Source organism: Myzus persicae, unplaced genomic scaffold (genome assembly GCF_001856785.1).
Source record: "Myzus persicae strain clone G006 unplaced genomic scaffold, MPER_G0061.0, whole genome shotgun sequence".
NCBI classification, from domain to species: Eukaryota; Metazoa; Arthropoda; class Insecta; order Hemiptera; family Aphididae; genus Myzus; species Myzus persicae.
In genome coordinates this window covers 50,848-77,862 of record NW_019103915.1, presented here as the reverse complement: position 1 = coordinate 77,862, position 27,015 = coordinate 50,848, and the positions used below count along the sequence as shown (strand labels likewise).

At 27.0% G+C, this 27,015-nt stretch overlaps 1 protein-coding gene across 1 annotated transcript; it reads right to left on the bottom strand.

The window, feature by feature from the left end:
• Nucleotides 1-707: 707 nt before the first annotated feature.
• LOC111036289 (homeobox protein Hox-B4) lies at nt 708-27,015 on the bottom strand. The gene is made up of 3 exons (XM_022318283.1): nt 26,227-27,015; nt 5,217-5,377; nt 708-1,794 (listed from the first exon to the last, which is right to left on the bottom strand). Exons 1-3 carry the CDS (start codon nt 26,843-26,845, stop codon nt 1,441-1,443), a joined length of 1,134 nt encoding a protein of 377 aa, XP_022173975.1. The 5' UTR covers nt 26,846-27,015; the 3' UTR covers nt 708-1,440.

Genomic DNA, 27,015 nt, shown 5'->3' with positions numbered 1-27,015 from the left:
GCCTTTTTATGTAAATACTTATAATAAGTATCTACATTTACAATTATAATAATTGTATCTATAACTGAACATTTTCGAATAGAGGTTTATTTCAATAAAATTAAAAATTAAAATTCAAGAAGTCGATCAAGGTAAAAAAACTAGGTATAAAAAGCTGGTAGGTATCAAAGTATAATTGTATTAAATCTATATTGGTCATTCCTCTAATCGAACTTCAGTTGAGCCACACCTAATCACTCTATTAATAGATATTGCATTTTAATACAATTCGACTGTAGTAAAGTTATTAAAAATAAATTACCAATAATGCCCACTCAATTATGATGTATTGAAAGAATGGAGACCCACATAACATATTATGTAGTCTTCCGACAAGATAAAGTATTTTACCCATTCAACATGCATAATGCGAATTCTAAATACATTTTATGAAGATTTATAGCTATTATTTATAATAGCTACCTATTGATTCAATCACACGGATAATTGTAATAATCTATTCGGGTTTAGTCTAAGGCATAGGTCATTTAAAGCAAACGAGTAAACAATAAATTAATATTGCAATAGGATCTATTACAGTTAGGTACCTACATCAGATTTTGATGAGAAATTTAAGTCATTTTGTTTTATATAATATGTAATTTTATTTTTATTAAACATTCACATATCATGAAGTTATTTAAAATTCACATGAATAAAGCGTGCACTTATACAATTTCCAGATTTTGATTGAGTACTATCATTTATTCATTAAATATGTTTCATATTATCTATTATTAAAATATTTCATAATAATATTAAATTAGTAGGTAGTAAGTACGAATAAAAACAGTCACACAAAAACATACAATTATCTCTCTCGTAAAACTAAAATAAATATTTTACAATATCGTTAAAGAACATTAAATGTATGTAAAAGTAAATATACTCGGTAAATAACAATATTTTACTAAAATACAAGTATGCACAATGCACGATGTGTTTATCATATTATGAACCATGAATCATAATAATATACTAGTTCAGACGATTATTTTAAACAAATATTTTACTGGAAACCCAGTTACTGGAAACCCAGATTAATATTCATTACATAAAATTAAAAATATTTGGGTAGTTATACTTGTTTTATTTAATATAATGCTTTCCAAATAATTTCTAAACGCTTAGAAATGTGTTTAGTTGAATACATTACTTATTAATTGTCTTGTTAATAAATAATCATGATATTAAATTATTATTTCATATAATAGTACAATATTATGACATATAAAAAACAATATAATAGTATGTGTAATGTACATCGATATCAATATATCATCTTATAATTATGTTATAAAATAATTAAAACCAGATAATAATGTCTATAATACAAACTGACCAATGTTGTTATTATTTGATCGGAACTTTATACACAAAATAAATTTACTCAAAAGTCTGTTATGATACGTACGGTCTGTATAATGACTCGCAATTTCCGTCTTGCTCGTGCGATCGAATATTGTTTATAGTGTGATAATTATGGCTTAGTTGAGCAGTAGAATTGTGATGAGATTGAGTTTGAATGGTTGTGGCAGCGGAAGATGTCGGGCAGTCTATTTTTATGCGGGATTCTTCAGGAGATCTAATGTTGGAGTTACTTTGTAGATCATTACTCCCTGTACCGCATGTTCGAATATTTACGGTTCCTCGTTTTTCCAACGCCGTATCATCCCTCGAAGATATTTTAGCTTCTTGCTGAGCTTTTTTACTGCGTTTCCATTTCATCCGGCGGTTTTGAAACCAAATTTTTACCTAAAATATGAAATATTAGGATTAAACTATTATCTGTAATTATGCTGATGGGTAATCAAGTTATTTTCGTTAGTACAGAAATACAGTCGAACAGAATAAAAATTAATATTTAAAATAAATAATTAGCTTAGTATTAAATTACTAATAAGGTAGGTCTTTTCTGAAACTACATGTTTTTATAATAAATTATATAGTTTCATAATGTGTAAGAATAAAATAATGTAGTATTTCTTAAATAGTAAATCATGTATTACCTACTTTAATAATAGTAAGTTTATTGTATCACGGTGTTTAATTTATAATAGATATTATGACTTAGTTATGCCACGTGTCTACGAAAACAGGGTACACTTCATCACTTAGTATCCTGTAAATATTTTTTTAAATTCTGTTTATAATCCATTAGTTTAAAATTTAAATTAATGTCCCTCAAATAGAATTGAAAAATATTTACAGGCAAATCTAATGAGTAATTAAGTGTGCCCCGTTTACCCGGACACGCGGAGACTAAGTCATAATATTTAATATAAATTAAAAAATTGTTTCCATTAATTTATAAAATAATAACTTTTTATAAGTTTCAAATAATACATATATTAGTCGTATGGTTCTATTATCCTTCATAATAATACACATTTTAAGTATTCAAGTAAGTAGATGAGATTCAGTAAGAAGTTTCATAATTACATGTTTTTACTGAGACCATACATACACCATAAAATAGATAAGTTTTTATTCACCTTGAATAAGTAAATACACAATATTATTTGCAACACCATAAAAATGTTCGTTTTGAAGAATACCTACATTGTGTAACAAAATATTTTATGAATATATTATCGTTATTTTTTTATATAGTCTGATTTTTACTACTAAGACCTAATCAAATTCAAATCGATGTTTTGTGAACCGTTAAATTTGTGAAATAAACCATTTTGATTTTCAATAATGCAAAATACCTTTTCCTAAATTTAAAACCAATAGAGGAATGGAGGTGGATAGACACCAGTATTTATACATGTATACAAGAATATTTGAATGAGTTTTTAGAGCATAGAACCATGTTATTCTTAATATTTAAAGACATGCGATGAAAAGCTTAGAAAATAATTAAGTTTTGATTTATAATTATGTTTAATAATTTTACTAACTGTACATCTAATCGATAATAATCCAGGTAAATATTATAGGTTTATTTTTTGCCAAAATGATATGTTTTCTCAACTATGAATTATGATAACTTATTTTGATGGGTGACGTGGTCCTGGGCTTACCTACAGGCTACAGCTATCGAAAAGTACCTTCTAACTATTTACTACTTAATAAGCTACCTATAGGTATTAATGAGAAGGATGATTTATCTATTAATAAATAACAAACACTTATTGTGTTATACGAACAACTAAATTATACACAATACATTTATACACGTTTTTATAAATTATATTTACTTAAAGGTCATGATGTGTGTGACCGCATGAGCTACTGAGATATTATAGCTTAAATCTTCTCTCTTAATTACCTCATATCTGTCGATGGTTTATAATATTTTTATACGTACACTGTACACGGATGAATAGGTTGGTACTTTCTGAAGCCGCGGAGGAGCGCGGTGAAAGTATATAACGCCCAACGTATCTCTATAGTCTCTACACCTAACTGCTGCTTCAATTAGCATTTGTATAATATATACATTTCAGGAAATTTAGCAGAATAAGGATTATGTCTGAAAGGGGACTCCGTAGTGCGAATGTATGTACGCACTGTGTACATATAGGAGGTACCCATAAATATTTAGATGTGTATATAATTATAAAAATACAAGTATAAGATGAAGAAAGTTCTACGAACGTGCTAAGTTTCTGTTTTATGCATAAACCTAATTAAATATAACTAGTCTGAAATGAATAAATGATGCATTTTTTTGTTGCCACATTTAATCAAATTGAAGATATTATAAGTTTAAACTTCAAACCATAAACATCAAGTGATAATTATTAGGTAAAATAACTTATGATATAATATTATATTGATATAAATATTATATAGTATGAGAAAACTGTGAAATTATTAATGATAGTATAATACATAAATTATTAATAATTTATTGACGTTGAAGTTATTTTATAAAATGAATAAAAGTCACGGTAAACATGCTAACTTTTTTTTAGATTTACAGTGGAATAAGTGAGTGTTCATGTCATTTTAGTTTGCATTAATGAGTGATTATGGAGTTCGATACTTTCTTATACGTTTTATCCAAAACAACCTTTATAATAAAATAACTCAAATACTTTCAAATTTCGGAAAAATTTCGGAAAAATTTTTATTTATTAATATACCTTGGAGCATAAACGTACTTATATCTAAAGTACCTATTCCAAGATACTATATTTAAATTTTCAAATAAGGAAATGAAAAAAAAACATATTTAGTAAAGATTTTTGATCATGCTATGATATAAATATCAATTAGAATGTGTGTAGGTAGGTAATAACTATATGTAATAACTAATAAGATTAAAATATTAAAGTGTTTTGAATTCAAAATATTAAAACCATATTTACATGACTTAAAGAAAGTTTACTATGAAAATCGTTAATTTAAAATGCATAGCTTTATAGGCTGAATTTTACATATATATACAAACATGTATACTTATGTATAAAAAAATGGTTTGATTTCAAATTTTTCAGAAGAAGGTTAAACTGATATCAAAAAAAAACTAAAACAAAAAATGAAATCATCGTTGTTTTATTCCTAAATAATAGGTATTATTCTTCACCGTGTACCTATACTCGAGTCTAAAATCCCAGTGGCTCTGCAATAAATGGGTTAATTATAAGCCCCTACAACGCACGCTATGCGTTTACAACTAAATTATTATTATTACTGTTATTATTCATTGTTTAATGATCTATTATGTAATTTGTATATCCATATTAGTGAATTTACAATTTATACTTTAAACAAATAGTAAATAATAAGAAATAACTCATTTAGTTTGTTTTATTTTAGTGTTAAACTTTAGTTCCTATATGTAATAAAGTGTTAGTTTGTTGTTTTTCATAAAATATGGTGAAACCTAAATTTATGTATTAAAACAAAGTGCGTAAGTTCAACTATAAACAGACAATCAGTGTAAAAACATTTATAAAGACAAATGTATTTAAATTTTTTTCTAAAAAGTGTCGATTCAAAATTATAATGTAGGTACCCATTTATAAAAGTATATATTCTCATATAGATTATTTTAATGCGTTTTTATTGATATTTCAAAAGCTTAAAAATTACCGATAAATGGTGGAAAAAATACATTTTCAATGATTCATATATTTTTAATTACGAACTAAACATTCAACAATATGATTGCCTACTTATGGTTTTACCTATAGTAGTGATAATTATTTAAATATTCTTACTTGAGTTTCAGTGAGCATTAAATTTGTAGCCACCTCGAATCTTTTAGGTCTGGATAAATATTTGTTTTGTCTGAATTGTTTTTCCAACTCTAGAAGCTGCTGACTAGTGAATGCAGTTCTTGGCCGTCTTGTCTTCCCCAGTAAAGCGTGCGGGTGTGGGCCTGTAAACATGAAATTGTCTGCTTATAAATGTTATATATTTAAAAAGTAGGTGTGCATATTTTTTAATATGTCATAAGTACAACGGATAATTAATGTTCCATGTTGATTTGTTGAAATGTATTTACCGACAGCCATTTAAGTTAGATGGTTGGTGTAGGAATATGTTAGTTAGGAAACCCATATTATAGTACTATAGTATGTGACCACATTTGAGATGAAAACACGGAAATCGATTGTGAAACCTTCACTAACCAGAATGTGAAATTCATGTATTCTTGTTGCTTGTATACATTTCATTATTATTATTTATTTTTAAAAAAAACCATCACATATACAAACAGTGGGTGTTAAGAATTTATCACGCTTCGATTGTCCTGATGATAATTTTTGATTGGAAAGCAATGATGAATCATCGAGTAGAAAACATAAAACTGAGGGAAGATCGGTTTATTAAAGTGCTTGTCGTTTTTCCAACTTAAAGTGATCATAAACCAAATTTGCATACCAATTTATGAGGGTCATGTTAACATTGACAACATTACGTATGATTAAAGTAGGTAATCGATAATACTGAAACTAAGTTTGTGTATGTTGATTGTTGATATAGTTAATATTGTTGTGATGTGAATAAATTTACTAAATTTGCTAAATCAAACTTCAAATATTCAAATATATACATAGTTAATTTTTATTTATGAAATATTTATTAATGTATATCATCTTATAGGTAATTATTTTATAATATGATAAATGATAAGTATATGATTATAATTTAGGTAAAATTTTGTATTACAACGTTAATTATAAAGTGTAAACTTTAAATATTGAAGCATTATCATACGATAATTGTAAATTTAATTAATCTAAATAATTTTGAATTCCTTCCAAAATTATATATTCCTTATTAACAAGCCAAAGCTTTAATTTTAAACTAACAGGAACCTTACCTGACTACCTAACTAGATAGTATGCAAAGTGTATAAAATATATAAGGTAACATGCATAACATATTGTAGTATTAATAACATTAAAATGGTCATAAATAAACAAATAATAATAAAAACTAGTCATTTTAATTAAAGTTTAAAAAACCAAAACGGATTCTGATAATAATACATAACCTTTTGCATTTAATATGAATGCGCTGAATATTGAAATCATCGGTTCATTTGATATTTTGAAGACTCGCATTAAAATATTTATTTAGTGAAGCATTTGTGATTTTGTCAAAAAACTAAATAAATATTATTCGATTCAAACACAACGAAAATATTTTCATAGCATTAAAATACCAGCTTTGAATTTATTACATTATACATTCTGAATTTACAATATCATTTTGTATTTATAAAATGTTCAAGTAAGTATTACTAACAAATCGATGAGGGACCAACATTTTTTTTTTAAATTACAGAACTTTTTTTACCATTATATTAATTATTAATTCGTAATACTTAATATTCAATTAATGACTATCTATACAATATTCATAACTTTTTCAAAACTTCTCTGGGACTAATCTGTTTTCTTGCTCTATAATACGTATAATAAGTTATATATCTTAATCTTATAATAGTTAATGTAAATAGAGTTCTTTTAGATTCTGAGTTGAGCGTAATTCCACAAATATTTTTGAGATGGCTGCATTTTTTTCTGACAGATTTCGAGAAGCCAATTTTTGTAACGATTTGTTTATTGTCATACAAATATATAACAATAAAACAAAAAAAAATTAAATCAATATTAAGCGTCATCAGAAAAACAAATCAGTAAATACATCTGGAGAAGTAACAAAATTAAATGTCAAGCAGTGGCTACGATATTAACTACAATGAATCACGTTTCATATTTTCCTTATCATAGATCGGTGTTAAGTATAATGATGTAAATTATACAATAAATTAAACAATGAATTCAATAAAATTATATTTTTTGACTTTATTTCTTAATTATTTGTGATTGGTATTTTTTTAACTAGCTTATAGTCAAAGTTCAGTGTCCCTTTCCATCAAAAACATATTTATGATTCATAGATTTTTCAGAGGAAAACTACTACTTAGATAGCGTGTTACGTTAAAAAATTTCTCGATTTTTTTTCTATAAAAATCAATAAAACATTTTTAAAAAAAGCTTGAAAACGGAAGGTTCCTCATAATTTATAATTATAATATAATATATATTATACACAATGATAAATAATTTAGATAAATCTTATGCTACCTATCGACTATTTATACCATGAACCTATTCACACCATCCAACAGTAAATCGGTATTGACTCAAAAGATCAATGGTATAACTTATAAATATATTCTATAATAATAATTAAATATTAATCATACAATACATTTAATATTTTCGGAAAAAATTATATCAATTTAGTGCCAAATACTTTTAGTAAAATAAATTACTACAGAAGCAATATAAATATATTACAAAAAATTCTTAGTATAATAAAATATATGCTGACAGACCTTCGTTCAGAATCGCTTTTCGGATTTTTCATTGAATTCAAATTTAACACACACATTACAATGACTTACTCAATAACGAGGTACACACGACATCTACTATGCAGCAGATTGGTTAGTGGTCACCTACTTTCCCCCTTTTTAAAAACTGTTCATTTACTATATTGCTTGAATTATTTATGCGTAGTATAGACTAATAGTATTAGATAATTATAAAATATAATAATTTTTGAATAAGATTATACTAGGACTTATTCGTTTTGAATGAACACATAATATTTATTAGTTTGAACACAATTATACGAGTGTGCCTTTAGCAAACGCAAGAACAAAATTTAATTAGTAATCACTAAGAATAATTTAAGTAACGCACTACATCGGGTAATAATATTAACATTTTATAAAGTTCATCTCGCAATCGTTAATTTTCTCATTTTTCTAATTTCAAGCATCATGTTTGAATCTAAAGAAACGAGACTATAATGTGCAACCTCAAAAATGTTATTATTTATTTTATTAACATTGTTTGTACGTACTGTAGTACTGCAATATTATTATGTTACATTGTGCTGAAGTTGAGCTCAGTAAAACGACTTCGTAATTTTGAACAATCATTATACTTTTATAACTTTTTAGTGAATAAATTAAACATGAAATGTCTAATCTGACTGTTTTTCATTTGTACCAATATATTAACGAGTATAATTAACTATTTAATGTATATTTCATAATTTAATTGTATATGTACAATATGCATATGATTATAATATTATTTCAATAATATAGTCTATATAGAATTTTGTACATAATTCTTAAAACAATTAAAACTCAAAAATCAAAATTGTACATTTTAATATTTTATATAAAAAGCTTGATAAAATCGTCGTAGTTCTTTATATAATTAACTTAATATACATGTATTTCTGGGATTTACAACTATAATCACGAAGTTTACAAACAAAATCCATATTTTTAGATTATTTCTCTGTATGGTATTAACCAAAATTCTGTTGCAAGCTATTTCATAAATAAACAATCTGTATACATTTCGGTGGAAAAGACTTCTTCTTTCGTTTTATTACAGATCATCTTAGGCATTTTTTATTGTTTTTTTCTTTAAATGTATACATATTGTTGTAATGGTTGAGCTATGATAATTTAAATATTGCAAGCTAATAAAAAAATAAACCCTAGGCTGGATGACAACCTAATACCTAATATTAGTTTTTTTTAATTTCAAAGTTTATGATAAAAGATTTGCTCTGTATAATACATACCAAACCTATGTCACCATTGCCAACAATTTTCATCGTTTATTATTTTATTTCCCATCGGATTGCTAACATTGCAAGGTGTATACAGCGCTGAACAAGCGATCAGGAATTATAAATTTAAATACTATGTAATATTATTATTTTTTAATATTATAATAATATAGTCCTAAAAATAATACTTAATCCAATAAAAATGTTTTAATGATGGCACAAAACAGAAATCGAGAATGCCTTACATAATATTATATTACAGGCTGTATGAGTTGCATGTTGTATAACATATAGGTAATGATACATTATTATTTTACCAATTTTATTTTACTATCAAGTTATACATTTTATACAAATAAAATAAAATATTAATATGATTCTCTACATTTTACATTCGTAAAATCAATTTAAATCATAATATGGGCATAGGGTATCGTATTACAAAACAATTATTAATATGAATCAAATTATAAAATAAATTATTGGTTAATGTAAGATTAAAATATCTATAACGAACGTCATTATTTTTAACTGTTCAATTTTTTTAATCTGCATAATATATAATTATTTATAGGTACTATAAGAATCTCGTATAATATTATATCGTTATAAAGAATTGTACTAATATCACCAAATAGGTATTAAAATTAGATAATATTCACTAAAAAATCTATAGATAAACTATGATATTTCATTTGTAAAGTCATGGAATAGTTTACCTAGTGATAAATCCAATAATCCAAAAGCACGCATATGTTATACCTATTTATATTTGTAACACATGTGTCATGCAAGTTAGATGAAAATGTTCTTTTTACAGTTAATTTAAAGATATACCTAATTAAAATAATATTGAAACAATAATAAATAAATATTATTAGATATGATTAAGATATAATTATTATTTCAATGTGCGTTACGAATATTTAAAATCATATCCTTAATAAATGTACCTAGGTAAGTACTCAGGAAGAGTGCAAGACATGTGATTATTAATTTGACTGGGCGCTCAAAGCTCATCGTACGATCGTTGATCGCGAATCATTTATTTTTATTATGAATAGGTTTAAAAATAAGTGGGTAGGTACATTAAAACAAATGGAAATAGTTGAAAGTGATACGAGTGGAGATCATAATATTATACAGTGAGAGTGATATTTGGTCATTTCAGCCGCCATTAGACATTTCAGCATGTACCTACCGGTGTTGTATAATGAGTATAACAGCCAACACGTGGGGTGGTTAAATTATTTTTATTTGTAAAAGATCTACCGAGTGTATACTTTTCCATTTCAGGAGATCGATTTATACGTCCGTGTAAGTTATTATTAACTAGTATCAATACATAAACATTATCCATTTAAATATAATATGTAATAACATTATTGAGATTAAGTATAATGATATGATGAGCTGATGTTTAGTCGAAGAGCACAACATCACTTGTTAATGGTAGATGAAAATCTGGATGACAGTCGATCGCTGCAGCTAATCGATGACGCTTTTCTAAATGATATCACTTTATGTGCAGTCGGTACCTATTTAGATGTATTAATAGTTGTACGGTTTTGTAACAAAAAACGTAAAAAATAAGAATACCTACTTTAAAAAAGGCCCGATAATCGACTTGAAACCATCAGAGATCAACCGTTTGCCAGCGTCCTCCCGTTATACGTAACATGGTATATATTTTCAAAAAATATTTACAGTATAATATAATATATACATCACAATCGTAGTATTGTATTGGAGAAGCACGCGCGTCGTCTGCTCGCTTAAAATACGATCTTAATTAGTTGTGTTGACAAATTTGTCACTGCTGCAGTGCGGCGGTGTGTACACAATACATTATACGCGGAATACGATCGTATTATTATTATTGCATTATTGTTTATTATTATTATCATCGTTGGAAAAGAGTTTTGTCGTCCGCTTGTACACCGCGCCGGAACAATCGATAATGAGAAGTGCGCGATGGGGTCAGCCGGCGGCGGCGGCGGCGGGCCGACACGATAGCCGTGAACCACATGCCGCGAGTAAACACAAGATCACGCCAAATGACGTCCCATTGTGGCCCCGGTGGATATAATATAATATAATATTCGTACGCCGCCGTGTGTGTGTGTGTGTGTGTGTGTGTGTGATTCTGCTTATTATGGGGCGGTTGGCCTTTTCTAATCGCACCCTTTATATATGATTTGTGTTTATCCGAGAATTAAATTATCATAACAATGGCAACTGTCGCGAACAATGGTTAAACGTTTAGTCAATGTTGTCGTTATCTATTAACCACCCCCCACCCCCGCCCACACTTTTATACCGGTGATGGTTCTTGTCCGTTTTAAGCTACTCTCGTGACCCTCTCGCGATTAATTGGACGCTCCTCCTAATTGCAACGAGGGAACGCTACACGCGTGTTTATATACACACACACACACACACACACACATATATATATATACGCATTTACTTGTATGTATATATATATATATATATGGATGTATGTATACATGCACCTATATGAGTCAGTGATAAAGTATATTATAATCTTGTGGTGACATGGTATACGTGTACACACGAGCACACACAATAATATAAAACGCCATCCTCGTGTAAAGACTATACCTGGAGCGCGCGGCGTACATTTGACTTTCGGTTCCATTTAAACTCGAGTGCTGACGATGTTTGTATAATATAGTTAACTATTATAATAGCGCTGGTAGTAGGTATAGGTACATACGCTTTGATAATTCAATTTAAATCAAACGGACATTTGCGTAGCACATCGTGCGATCGGTATAGGTATGCGGTAGCCTTATATAGGTACTTTTAAGAGTAGCATAATATGTATGATGTTTGTACCTATATCGCATACTTTTAGTCGTAGCTTTACCCTTTTTAATTGATATATATATATATATATAAATACTCCCATAATATATGTATGTTTGTAAGTACACATACATGAATATTGTACGTATTAAGCAGCCAACAGGATATTATTCTAAACTTTTAATTGTCTTGCATGTCTAAGTAATACAATTATTGTAGTAGCAAAAGTTTGAAATATAACGAAAATTTAATTTAATTGAGTACAAATAGACAATACAATGTAATTTAATAATAATAAGTAATAAATGCATATTACGATAATCATACAATTTAGTTTAGTTAAAATTTGTTTTTATCGGATTTGAATTATGTATTTACATTGGTAGTTTAACCGATGATTGCCGCAGAAACCAATTTCATATAACTACTGTTATTGGCTATTGCAATATTCAATATACCTACTTCATATTATAACAGTATACAGATAACAGCCAGTTCAGATAAACTATAAATTATAATTTATGCTACCTAGAGGCTCAGGCTAAAAACAATTCTTTCGTCCGTTAAAATTATATCAAGATGTGATCGATTTTACTGTATTTAGTACTTACCTGTAGATTAATAGCTTAGTTAAGCACTATAACTATAACTTTCATAATTTTTTTTGGGATCAAACGAATTATTTTAAATATCTACACTGAAAAAACCAAAATATACAATTACTTTAAACATTTCTTATTATAATTATTATTCAATCGTGAGGATATCAGTTTATTATTGTCTCTAATTTAAATTATTTTTACTATCGTTTATTTCATATTTGTAGTGCGTACAAACATACTGTAGCGCACTTACTATGCCTATATCAAAATATTTTGATTTTGATATTTTTAGGTAACATAAATTGTACTTTAAATTAAATTACCATAATCCATTGAATAGTTTTTCATTGAATTATTAAATGTCATTTAAAACTGGGGTAATATTATAATGAAAATAAATCAATTAAATACTCAGGATTTCGTACATATGACAAATTTGTGATAAAAAAATAATTTATGAGCGGTAATAAAAAAAATATCCTTTTTTGTATGTATACGTCTTGAATCAGGAAAGTTTAAAAGTCAATAATAAGCGCACATCATATTTAATTGTATTTACACAAACGTTTTACGTATAACCACCATGTTCAGTATAATGTGTACTGTTGAAGTGTATAATAATAAATGTCTAAATAGGTACACATACTTAACTCATAAAGTTTTAAATTTTCTGGTTTTCTCTTTATGAGGGATTATTCGATTTATTAATTTCAAAATGAATGAAGACAGAAATTTTGATAAAAAAAGGGCGTCTAAGTTATTTGCACTACGGAAAAAACTTTGCTAAATTAAAACTTCAAAAACCCGAAGATCATAAAAAAATTAAAGAGGTAGGTACCTAATTATAATGATTGTTGGTACATTGACTAATTGATTTATTCGTAAGAATATTGATACTTGTTATATTGTCTGCAACAATCAACTCGATTCGACTACATAATATTTTTATCTGAACCTATTCAGCATAATGTTAAAATCACTGTGCATAGTTTACTATAAATTTATTACCTTGAAATACCCAACACAAGTAACGGTCAGTTAAACAATTTTAAAATGGTAATTGAAAGAAGTTACAACAATGAGAAACCTATTATATATTTATATACCTGGGAAATAATAAATAAATTCAATAAATTAAAAATTTGTATTTGGCGACATTTTAATGCATTACACTCAGACAAAAATATATTCAATCATAATTTCTTAGTAAAATAGTTTGGAAATATGTAGTTAGAAATTAAAACAACTTAAAAAATAATTTAAAAAAAATACCCTGTCTAGTGAAAATAAACCTTAACAAATGTATACTCACAGTTAAGATACAGTAATATGGTTTAGGCCTCAAATAATGTGACTGTAATGCCTACACGGCTACACATATAAAAATTTAAAACTATAATATTATACTTATATAATATTATGATAAAATTATATACGTTGTATTTACATTTATAACTTTGTTACTTATGAGTAATAATTAATTTTTTACTATGTATTTTATTTTACTCACTATATACCTATTCCCACTATTGCGTTTATATCATGCCTGAGATTACTGACGACATCTAATATTATATGATTTTATTTGTTCATAAAAATAAAATAAAACGATGTACCGTGTTAATTTTTTGTTTTTGAATGAATACAATGTTTAAGGTACCTGTTTAATGTAATATATGATTATTGACTAAGTGTAATGTTCTTTTCACGCATTATTTTTAACAACCCGGTAATGCGAATATGCGATTCTACAAACTAAATTGTAGCTTAAACGATTTGTTTTATATTTATTGTTAATAACAATCACGCTATAACGAGTGTTGAACTACACATTTCAATTTCTAATTTCTAATTTAATTGTGGTAATTTTGGCTCTTGCCTATACAGATTAAATATAGAAGAATGATGGCATAATTGATAGACGCTTTTGGGGATGTAATTTAGGACGTTTGCCGAATGTTTACAAAGAGCAAATTGTCCGCATCTGTTGAACGTTTTTTTCTACCAGGGTTTCAAAGCAATATAAAAAGGGACGACGCCCGGGAGAGAACAAATAAAACTGGTCGCTGCGTAGCACTCTGTCGAGCCAAAAGCCATTTAGAAGACGAGGGGGGGGGGAGGAGCGAATCCGGACGGCGGGATTGCCTACTTAATTTAATCACTTAGCCTTTGCTGCGGACCATCACAACACGAATTGAAGGGAAAGAAATTCAAAAATTTCCAATACAATCCACATCAAACAACATATTAGAAATTATTATTATTATATATATAAACGTGTTGAAATGGCTAGTTCTGGAAAGAGAAATAATGTTTCTTACTCAAAGTTAACTTTTTCTGGTATCTTATTTATGATTAGAAATAATAAAAACAAAAAATATATTTCAATACATTAACTATCTAACTTTATTTTAGAATATTAATATTAAAATGGTCTTTCATTTATTAAATCACATTAAACCAATACCATGAAAAATGTATTTATAATACCTACGAAACTTTGTGTTTTTTTTCCTTATTATTATCATAAAACGATTTCAAAAGTAAAAAGTAAAAATAAATACATTTCATATGGTCCATGTATTGTACAATTCCCATAAACAAATATTTTTATATCTTTTATATGTTATTACAATCTGATGGTGGGAAAGTTATTGGTTAAAGCTTAAAATAATATGTTTTTTCTTTTTTTATGGGAATACTTTTTACTGTAATGATATATACATATATATTTCAAGTTGTATCTAAGACATTCTATATATTACACAAGTCCATACATTGTTACAAAGTTTCCAATAAAAATAAAACTATAGTACGTCATAATAATAATATAATATGTCACTGACGGTACATCTTTTATAAACATTTAAATATTTTCCTAGCGTTTCAAACGTGAAAATAAATTAGTAAATATAACGCCTCAGGTACCAAGTCTTTATTATTTTTGGGAACAGTCATTATAAAAAACATACACAGCACACGCCTATGTGGTAAAATTGCAACTTGACTCCGTTCTTTTTTCTTGAACTAAATTAAAATGTCACACGCTAAACTCCATTCAGATATTTTTTAGAACTTGTTGAAAATTGGTTTTAAGTAATAAAATGTATATAGTTAGGTATGGTGCAGCGTATAGCAAGCATTTGGATTGCTCACCACGTTCGAAGGTTTTTGGTTTTTATAAGATTAAAATGTAATATTACTTTCTTGAGTTTATTTTATTTTATTACTTAAGTAAATTCAATTTAGGAAACATCTTATCCATCAATGTACATTTTTATTGGACGCGATTTCAGTCTTTTATTGATATTTATTTGCTCACTATACTTCACCATATTATAACAATTTAATAATATTTTTCCTATATCACATTATCCAATTATTGAACGTAAATAAATACAAGCAGTGATTTTATATAATAATTGCGTATTACTCTAACCTCCTGCTAATAAATTAGTATATATATATATTATATATTATCATGTCTGTGCGCCATGCATCCGCGCCATCTGTCACCATTATTTCCACAGATTTGTATTTCGTTGAGTACAGTGAGAATTGAGAAGTATCTATTTATTGAGAATAAATCCGTATGAATATTTAGAATTAAAAATACGTATTTGTAAATGCCAAATGGTATAAAAACCTAACGAAACCACAGAAAAGGTTATCTAGCCATACACTTTAAGTAAGAATATTATACCTATAGGTATAAATTAATTTAATTATTGCCTAAGAATAGTTTTTATTGCTATTTTACATTTTGATATATTATTATTAGAAAAGATTTTAGGTATTATAATGTAATCTATTACCATTAACTGCATTTTATAATAGAAGAAACGGTAAAGGGAATTTAAGAACATTTTGAACTGCTGAAAAACTGATCGTCTTTGATTGTATATGTTTTGTAGTTAAGCTTTGTTAACTGTTTATCTGTCACTGTTAGGGTTTTTCGGTATACTTAGCATAATGGCTATAAATTTTACATGAAAATCCCTCGAGATGTTTTCTCTTCAGCTCAGTCGTTTTATCGTCCCTGTTGCAACTGCCGTGGAAAAAAAATCTGCAATTCCAAATAGTCTGGCATATGAAATCTCGTACATTTTTCCCCTATTGTACAGAATACATGTTTCAAAACTACACAAACTACTCAGTTATGCTAGCAGTAATCAGAAAAAAAGATTAACTTTTTGTATAAACTTTAAAATGTTTGTGTCGTCATAACGATTTTCTATAATATTCAGTAGACATTTAGTGTCTTTTATATTTTAATAATAATTTGAAAATCTTCATAAACAAACCTTTGAGAAAGCTTAACGGAATTATAGTTAAGATTTTTGACTTGTAAAACTGTTTAGAACAAAGAATGGCGGAAAACATGTTGTGAAAATTACGAAGCACTTTAAATTATCGTAATGAAAATCTATACGCAGGTGGTATGTACTTTCCTGTTTTCTAACTGTATTTAAAAGAACCAATTTAAATAATTTAATGGAATAATTCGAAATGTACTAGTACATTTCCAGTTGCAGTTTGTAATCAGGAAAAATCTGTTATATATATAAATATAATAGTAATCAATATATATATATTATATATATATGCTTTAAGTATATGTATGTTAAATATTATTTTAATTTGATAGAAATTGTATTTTTCCTTACTTTATAATTATTTTTTAATTGTCTTTAAAAACAAATTTTTAGTATTTTAATTTTCGACTCTGAAGAATGCATATCGTTTGTGTAATTAATAAGATATAACTATACAAGTCATAATTTGACTTAAACTGAATATTTGTAGTACTGGTTTTAGTAGTGTTACCTACAATCTATAGGTACCTACATTTTGATGATCATACAGTGTTCAAGGTATAAATATAAGTGTTTTACATATTTCAACATTAAATATATATAGTTACATTTGCAGGATGTAAATGATTAATTAAATTATGTAAAATTGCATTGTTTTAGTTTTGGGGTATTAGTGATATTAAATATATGTTTGAAAAAAAGTATGATTACTTCATCATTTTAATAGGGGCACCTATATCATACATTTTATTCATCACCGAATATAAGATATCAAGATTATATATTAAGTTGTAAAAACAAGTCACTGAATAGTTAATGTATAATAATGCACTTAATAGTAAATTGACAATAGAACTTTTGAATCATCAGAAAAGTAATTAAATATAATTTACTGTTTATGTAAGTACGACACCGGAACGTACTTGAATGAAACGTATTATTTTTACAAAATAAACAGTTTTATCAGATTTTACGAAGGTGAATATAAATATAGTATAAATAATAAATCTAAGTATCTATATAACAGTTTTTTTTCTATAAAATAGCATTTCTAAAAAAATATTGATCGTTTTTAAAATTATCTTTCAATTCAAAGATCAGAGGTCCGACCAGTTTTCAGTTCGATGTTTTTTTACTTAAAATTAATTATTGTAAGTATCTCAATCCATTTTTTTCTTTACTCGTAGGTATTGAGCATAATTATTATATCATGCAATTGATAATTAAAAAAAAAATAGTTTTAAAGATTCATTATTCATTAGCGCATTAACTATAAGCCATAATTCAGTACTGATAAAATATATTTTATGACAATATAGTATTTCAAATATATCATAATACATTTATACCTGATATACAATCTGTGTCTCGTTTTGTAGTGCAAACGTTTTTCTTTTTTAATTAACACGATTAAAATTATAATACTACTCCCGGTTAAGATTACCTCAACTGTTGTATAAATAATGACGACAAGTCAGAATTGCATAATGAAAGTTTTTATTTGAAGTATACACATTCATTATCATTTCTAATTAAAGACAAAGCAGCGCTGTCGTAGGTTCGTACCCTCATCAAGAATTGAAAACTGACGTTGGTCGACTGGTTATACAGTCTAATGCTTTTCACCATCTGCATAATAATTCTAACCGTTGCCAATATACTCTATTCAGTTACCTTCAGTATTTAACTGAGTTAAATTCTATTTATAATTTGTCCTTTGATTTTTAAATGATGAAATCTACACTTTTGTTGGTGTAATATATAATAAATAATGAAAGGCATATGACTGATAATTAACTTAGTAGATAACTATACTAATTTAAAATTGCATTTAGTTAAAATTTAAAACTTACTTAATACTTACAATTTAGACCATTGTCGACATTACTCTTACTTGTGAGAATAAAATATACATAGAGCTTATAATTATTGGGTAATAAACGTCTGAACTCATAAGTAGATTATTATGTAAAATGTAAATTGTACTATTAATGTATATGTAATTTTAAACATCATTTCCATATGTGAAAATTATATCCAAAAATATGTAAGTAGTTATCCTTTTATTATCTTTGCAATAAAATAATTGCCGAACTTATAACTCGAATAAACGAAAATAATTAAATTAAGTAAGTATTGTAAACGGTAATTTCATTAAAATTTGCTGCTGATAAATTTTATTTAACAACATAATAAAATGAAGGGCTCTACCATTTTTTTTTTGTAGAAATAATAATTTAGTTAATATTATTTTTATATTTAATAAGTGTACCTATATATACTACATTTAATAAGTAATAACATATTATTATACATTTATACACACTAGGTATACTGTATACAGCATGCATTTTATGCAGAGAATTAAACTAATATTTTTTTAGAAGAGAACATATTATAGCTGGGTACAGGTAACGGATAACGGAATTCACATTATATTCGATCAATGAACAAAATTGAGAATACCCTGAGGATTTTATTTTTTAAACTACCTTCTGAGTATTTACTTAGGTATATCACTGACAAATGCACAAAGTACTTATTGATTAAACTAATTTAGTTGAAGAGTATTTATATTGAAACCTTTTGCTATCAGTCGGAAGTATAATATGACGTGCTTTGGTTAGAAACTAGTCAATAACGAAATTGATTGTCTTGAAATACTTTGCCGTGTTCTTTTAAACGTTTTCTCAAAACGTAATCTAATATTATTCTTTACTCTTGTACGTCTAAGTTATCGTGGTGTAATTGTCTCAATAAGTCTCATATTAATTTAATAATGAACTTGATTGGGTATGACATGTTTTTATAACAATTGTAAGAAAACTGAGTACTTCATTTGATCTAAGGTAATATTTTAAATATTGGCGTATTATTTGTTTATGTTCAATGCGTGTTCTATTTAAATATGCACAGATTAATATCAATCCCATGACAGAATGTGTCACTTAAGTGTAACTATTTGAACAAACAAAAAGTATTTTTTCTTAATTCAAGAGTTAAGTACACTACGCACTTGCCTAGTTTCAGTAATATAACTTCTTAAGTATTTTATTTAAGTTATTTTGCTTAAATGTGTACGATTACTTAATTTAAATCGAGAGCTATGTTTCATTAACAAGCTTCAATTAAGAATTGTGAAAGTTGTACTTATCATTAAATATTATGTTAGCTGAACTATGATTTATTAAATAAATTTATTGTGTATAAATAATTCTGGATCATGAGTAGATAATTTTTCATTATAACTTTACATTAAATAATGGAACCTATGACAAATGTCTATGCGCTTTCACAACATAGCAGACATTTCACAGACTCGGGTCTTAAAATTGTGATTTACCTCTAGTATCATATCGATTTCTTGTTTAATATAATAGTATGCACGTAAAATATATTTAAAGTTTTGTTTTACCATCTCAAATTAATACAATTTTAACTTTACTTGTATTTTTTGTAATATATACTTTTGTAGGTTAGTCATTAGTCATTTTATGTCTACCACCTATTACTTACAACATATTAGTGAATAACTCTAAATAACTTGCAATACATTTTTATTTGCTTTGAAATTAAAACATAATTGCAATTATAAATTAATTGTATCTATTATAACGGGTGGTATAATACATATTTTATAGCATAATAAAAATATTGTATTTTTAAATTTTCATAATAAAAATGATTAAAGAATATAAGCTTATGTACCTAATTTATTTACCATTATTTATGATAATTTCAGACGTTATTTCAATGAATGGCTTGATACACCTCTCGGTGTTATATTCTGGAATGCGAAGGGACAAATGGTCAAAGGGAGGAAAATATAATTATTACCATAGCAACCCTGCAGTTCTCGCAGTCATGGCGGCGGAACCAGACGACAAAACCAATAATATTACTTTAAAACAAACACCAAATTTGCTTTTGGATTGTTAGTATCAGATTATTAGTTTTGATAACTAACTAGATTCCATTTTCAAACTCGGTATTATGAACAATTTGGAAGGTTTACGTAAATAATTAAATAAAGGCAATTCGTAATTTGAAATATAGAGTGATAGTAACAAACTAACAAATAATTGAAATGTAGGAATAATAATAATCTGTATTCTTGTTGATACCATTCGTAATTTATACGCAATAATCAATAATTAAAAATGTTTTTGAGAAACATGTTAGTATAACTTGTTTATGATGTTTTAATAAAGTACAATTTAATATTTAAGTTCATTTACTTTGTCGGCCAATAGTATCTTTATTTTCCAGACAAAGTAATTATTCACTTTTCAGCAATATTGTCTTTTAAAAGACAGCGTTAAGGATTTATTAATGAACTTTTGACTCTTCATAATAAATTTGTAATAAATTGTAATGCAGAACATTACAAAGTAACGAACATAAAACAAATAATGAAAGTTAACATTGGTATTTATTTATCCTTATTTTATATAATAAAAATAATAAGGTAGGTATTAGAGTGTAGGTAATGCAGTTATTTACAACGTACCTATTTTGGCTTCGTGTATGGACATTTCACAAAGTTTAGCTTTGCTTTAGAATTATTGTTAAAATTGCAAATATCTCTATACTTATATATTCTTCACGGAAGTAGTGAAAATTGTGTGAATAAAATATAAAAATAACGGCAGTATTTATAGTACAAAACTGAGATAGCTTCTGTTATAATATATTTAATTTTGTCTATTTTCTTGTAAACGCTTTATGCAGATACCATCAAAGCAACTTAAGTTTTATTTGGCACATTATTAATAAAAATCCATATATGAACCATAGCAAGATTTTCGTTCTTTCAAAAACAATTAAACATTACATTTACAACCAAAGTATGAGTATAAAATTTAAATATATTAAAGAGACATACAATTTAAATTCAGAAAATTATCAATTGTATACAATTTTACTAGAGCATCTTTAGGTTATCGGGGTATTGTTATCGTTTCTTTAGATTTGAAAAAAAACTTAATTTGTATTATTCGAATAACGATTAAGAGCAGTTTATCTTATCTAAAAATGATTACAAGATTGTTAAATATGGATTAATCTCACTGCTTTTTTACCTAGATTTACTCAAAATTAGAAAACTTCGAATAATAAACACATCAAAAATGATACCAAATTGTATTCGTTTCCAATTTTTAGAAGTACTTATTTTAAAGAAATTTTTAGAAAAATGGATTATTTTTAGTTTACCGTGAGACACAGCTTTCTTAACGCAAAGTTTAAAATAGACATTTTTGTCATTATTGATTTATTAGATACTTTTAGGTTAAATTTTCATTTATTATTACTTTTTTAAATATTTTTAATAATCTCAGTCAAATGAAACTTCTTACACGCATTAATTGTTTTTTTTATTTTCATCATATAAATATTTTACACGTTTAGCACGTTCTTAAATACTGAAGTAATAATATCTTTAACTAGAAATATTTTACACTTGATAGAGTTTGATTTATGATTTTGGTGCACCTACTATTAGTTAATTGTGAAATATATTTTTCGAGATTTTAAGTGTATTTTTTTAAGATTTTTTTAATGCTTGAACTGGTAGCCCTGCATAATAATATTCAACTCTGTATAATTTTTGCCCGATTTCACCATCCAAATCAGCACCACAACCATTTATTACACCAGTCTAGCATACATATAGCAATTTTATGTAGGCCTGTCGACAATCTACATACATTGGACTTTTAATACTTATAAAGGCAGTAGTTAAATTAATAAAATGTTATTAATAGACATAAAAACAAACCAAAATCTTTTATTCCCTCAAACTTACCCTGTATAATCAAGCATTTAAAAGAATAAAATTAGTATAGGTTCCACCAAATTATTATTGAAAATACCGAATTTCATGTAAACCAATAGGTACATATTAACTAAAGCACTAAGAGGAAGAAGTAATGATTTAAAATTTTTTTTTAAATAATATTATATTTGATACATTTTACTTAATAAACTGTAATCGTATAAAAGATATTATATAATTGTGTAACCGAGTAAAATTGAATAGGTTAAGGTCCCTCTAGATAATATTTTTAGTATGTTATTGAAAATAACATGTTATAATGGACAATTATCACATATTTTACATTTAATTTTTTATCATTGTAACAAAATGTAATGCATGTATGTATGTGTTTGGGTACATGGTTCATACAAAAGAACACGTTTTTATACTTTTAAAGCTCATTAACAACAGTTGTTTAATTGAAGCAAATCATACATACAAAATCAATAAATAAAAGCTCAGCACATCAAAATGTATTATCTGTACTGTTTATCATTCCATAACTTAATAATGTTTTATTTGTGCATTTTATCTTTTGTTTACTCTAAATCGTATGCAATAAACTGATAAGAAAAACAAGTTAATTGTAGTATTACATAGATCAGACGTCAGGTGCGATATTGAGTTTGGAGAAAAGTTTTGCAATTACAGATGTTATGTTGAAATCAATACCTAGGTATCTACTGGAAATGAGCTGTGTAAATTACAAACCAACCAAACTTTCGATCAATCCAGAAAGGTTATAACTTATAACAGGTTACGGACCACGGTGCAACAAACAAATGTATTTACCTATACCTACACATAGCCTATCTGAACAGTCAAATCAAAGCGGCCTTGGTATATTAAGGCCCAAGGGCTGCAATTAGTTCAAAACTCAAAGAATACTCCCGACTGAAAGCAAAAATGTAAAAATAAGTTCATACTTATGCAAATAATAATTGTCAGACCTCTGGTCTATATCGCACGCATGTATATGTGCAATTGATTGTGAACATAAAAGACGAAAAAATATAATAAATAATTAAATACATTCAATATACTCATTACTCATCCGTGTATGTAATACCTATAGGAACAAACTTAGTTCAAATCTGAAATCGAGTAAAGACGGAGCCGTTGTCCGCCGACCGGTTGACCGTTCTCCAACTACAATACCTACAGAATATGACTAGAAAATCGGTGGAATCAATACAATCGCCATTTTGCAAAATATCACTATCAGGTTCGAATTTTGTCGTATCGTTTACACTGAAAAGAACTTCATGAAAAAAAACCCGAGGAATGCGTTTGTTTACACGTTCGCTTGACGTTGACTGAAATAATACATAAATAAATAAAAGCGGAGCACGAATAAGATGTTTGAACAAGGGATTTGAAGGAATCATTCCTCAGGAATGAAATAGCTGAAGCATACTTGTATATTCAGAGTTCACACACTCCCGAATTGATACCGACTCGTTTCGGTTAATGTGGATTCCAAGTCGATTGCCTATTTTCGTTTAGCGGTTACCTATAATAAATTTTTAGACGCAATTATGTTCGTGAACCACCACACAGAATGACATATATTATGTATAGGTAAATTTTTAAGACCATATAGAGATCTACAGCCATTTGATTACCTATTTTCGCTTATCGTGAGTTGGCATTTTTATATCTAACGTTAAAAGAACCCAATTAAAAATTATATAGTTTGTTCTTTTGCAATTCATAGAAAATTCGTTTATCAGTTAAGATATCATAGAGTTAAAATGCAATCCATATTCTAACTGATGAGCAAACCACGTCGAAATGGATAGAATACGGATGGATGATGAATACATAAGTGCGTCATGTTACAGATATATTCAGACACTAAACATCATATTTTATTTGAACCTGCTATTGTTTTCAATTGTTGATTTATTAGCAATCGACAATTTGATTATATTATAATCATTGTCCATCGATAGCTGAACGTAGATAAAATAATAAATTATTAAAATGTGGTACCATACAATACATGTTTAGAATTGTCCGAATTAATTCAATTTCATTATATAAACAGAAAAAACCATCAATACAGATAACATACATTGACCTAAGTAGGTCCATACTTGAGAATGATGTGTGTCTAAGATTTCGGATTTGGATTTGTTTATGGATAATCGAAATAATATTATCTGCTTACACTGGTTTGCATAATTGCATATAGTGCTTATATCTCTTCGACTTTGAAGTATATCAGTTTTGTATATTCAGCTTTATGTAGGTAAAGTAAGGATATATTTTTATAATTCCAATGGAAGTTCTATCTTTTTCACTAATTATTAATGTTGTAAGCTTTTAAATAAAAGTTGTTTTAAAACAATCTTCAGTATATTAGTAAAAATAAAAACAAATGTGTGTTTAAAATATTTTTTTTTAAATTATTCGAAATTGCAGATAAATAAATAAAGTAAATTATTTTCTTATTTTTGAGACAAATTTATTTGATTAGACTCGTTTCATTTGGTCCATACACATTAAGATAGAAAGACCTGTTCGATTTTGAATCAAGTAACTACAATAACTTAAAGTTGTAATGAATACAATTTAGAAATAAAAATGGTGAATGAATCTATCACTATTTCAAGAATATTTAATATTATCAATGGATTTTATTTAATAACAATTATTATAGGTCGTACATAAATGTATTGTATTGATTTTTAAGAAGGTAAAACGTCCAAAAAAAGTATGAAACATAAAAATTAATTAATGTATATAATATTGTTAAGTAATACGTTTGTTTCTAAGTATGCAGGGAATCTACTTTTATAGGACAATTCAACATTTCAAAATCCAAAGTATAATATATTTTATTTTCATACTAATGTTAACAATTCTAAAACATTATTACAAAACATATTAATGATAAAATTGTAGGTTTTAGAAAGACTATTAAAATTGATTTAGTGATACCACTGATACCTATTAAATTACATAATATGATAAACCTTAACTGTGATCCTTTTTTATTCGAACTAAAAAAAATATTTTATTAAAATATCTTACTTTAATAACTAACTTTGGTCTTATTTTTTTGTTTCATTAGACATTTAACTTCCAAATATTTGGAAAAATTATAACTATATTAATGTTGTTATGTTAATTATGACTTAAATAATTATGTATAATATATTAAAACATAAATTATTATAATAACTACATTTTTAAATGAAATCTTCACAAATTGTAGGCGTAATTACACTGAAATCGATATTAAATATTAAATAATGAAGAGAAGAAGTTTTTAGAATTTTTTTTGGTTTTTAGAATCTAATAACGAAATAGCGCTATTATGAAGATATTTTGTTACGCAGGTATTTAAAATAATAAATTCTTTTATTTTTATTTACGATATAGATACCTATATGCATTTGAAATATTATTATATTTATTAAACTCAATCAATCTTTATTCCGCGTGAAAATAAAAATATATTATGATAGTTTGAATTGCATTTCAGTCACTGAGCTTATTTAAATAACGTACAACATAGCTTAAAAATATATTTTACCTGTTAAATCGTGCAATCTAGGTCCAGCGTAAAACATTCCTGCTCTAGCAAACCACTCAAGTTGCATCTGTTGCAATTGACCAGCAGATACATTTGAGCGATTGGGATTGGCAGCTGTGGCTGAAACTGTTGCGATTGTTGAGCTTGGAGAATTATTGGTATTCGTATCTATGCGAGGTAATGGCTGAAATGCTGAAGATCCGTGAATAAATCCAAAACCACCATTCCGTCTATGGTCGCGGGTTAAAAGTTCGGTAGCAGATGAAGTGATTGGGAAGTCGGACTTCAAGTAGTTGGAATTATAAGTCAATGATCGCATTGTCGAGGTCGAAATTGCATCGTTCTCGTCGCTGTGTTTACCTTCGTATCCGAATTGTTGTTCCGGCCCAGGAGATATTGAAGCACTACGACTTGAACAAGGAGTAGACGAACAGTCTGATGACGCTGTCAATGATGTCTTGCGTGAAACTTCACGGTGGCCTAGCAACGCTTCTATACAAAACGAAGTTTTCTTCGACTTTGATGGAGAATCACTTATGGGTTTCTGTTTCAAATCTAATGGACTCGCCGAATACCGTACTCTGGGACACGAGTCTTCTTCAACATCAGACCGTGACATAATTGAACGCTTCGCGTTTTCAGCAACTATATTATATAGATAATTAATATGATTAATTAATTTGATTTGTTTTATGCGAAATAACACTTTAATGCAGTATCAATTGATGTGTTTCTACAGCGCACATGTGGTCGACTGTTACGAGATGGAGTTGATCATACAGAGAACGA